Source organism: Cryptosporidium hominis (genome assembly GCF_000006425.1).
Source record: "Cryptosporidium hominis TU502 chromosome 8 CHRO018183, whole genome shotgun sequence".
NCBI lineage: Eukaryota > Apicomplexa > Conoidasida > Eucoccidiorida > Cryptosporidiidae > Cryptosporidium > Cryptosporidium hominis.
In genome coordinates, this window is record NW_666116.1 from 1 (window position 1) to 637 (window position 637).

Consider the following 637-nt stretch of genomic DNA (forward strand, 5'->3'; position numbering starts at 1 on the left):
ATAATGGAATTGAGTTTTGAATCTTTTTTTAATATTAGACATAACTTATTATCTAATTGAGAATTTACTCTTTTTATTTGTCTATGTAGAATTGGGGAAACCCATATTGGTAAACTGTCAAGTCTAGAATCATTACATCCTTTACAATAAGGGCATGGTTTTCTAGAAGAAAGTATATCAACAAGTTGAATAAGTCGATCAAATGATTCCATTACAGATACTGAAACTCTTGAAATTTTGATTTTGTGTCTTCTTAGAATATTAATTCTACAATCAGCAGGATTTAAGTTTGTAAAATAACTTCTTCTTTGAGAATATGTCTTATAAATACTGTTTTCATCTTCTAAATATTCAAGATTTGGTTGTTTTTGGATTTCTTTCCGATTATTAATAGAATCAAGTACATTAACATATTTTTTTCCAATGATTATTTGCTTAATATTTTCATTTCTTTTGTCTCTTCTGGTAATTTCCTCATTTTTATTATATAGTTTCTCAATAACTCTGACGTAAATTTCATGAAATTCATGGTTTTCACAATATCCTATATATTGGATAGTTGAACATAGAGTGATTGTGTAGAAAATACCAAAAATGACTAAAAATGTCGGAAAAACTTTACATTTTATCATAAATA

General features: G+C 25.7%; 1 protein-coding gene across 1 annotated transcript; it reads right to left on the reverse strand.

Annotated features, from left to right (window-relative positions):
* Positions 1–632, reverse strand: Chro.80557 (hypothetical protein; the record flags this gene model as incomplete). Its single annotated transcript, XM_659729.1, has 1 exon — positions 1–632. A coding segment is annotated over one exon (632 nt), but the record flags the coding sequence as incomplete, so codon positions are not given.
* Between the last annotated feature and the right edge of the window lie 5 nt (positions 633–637).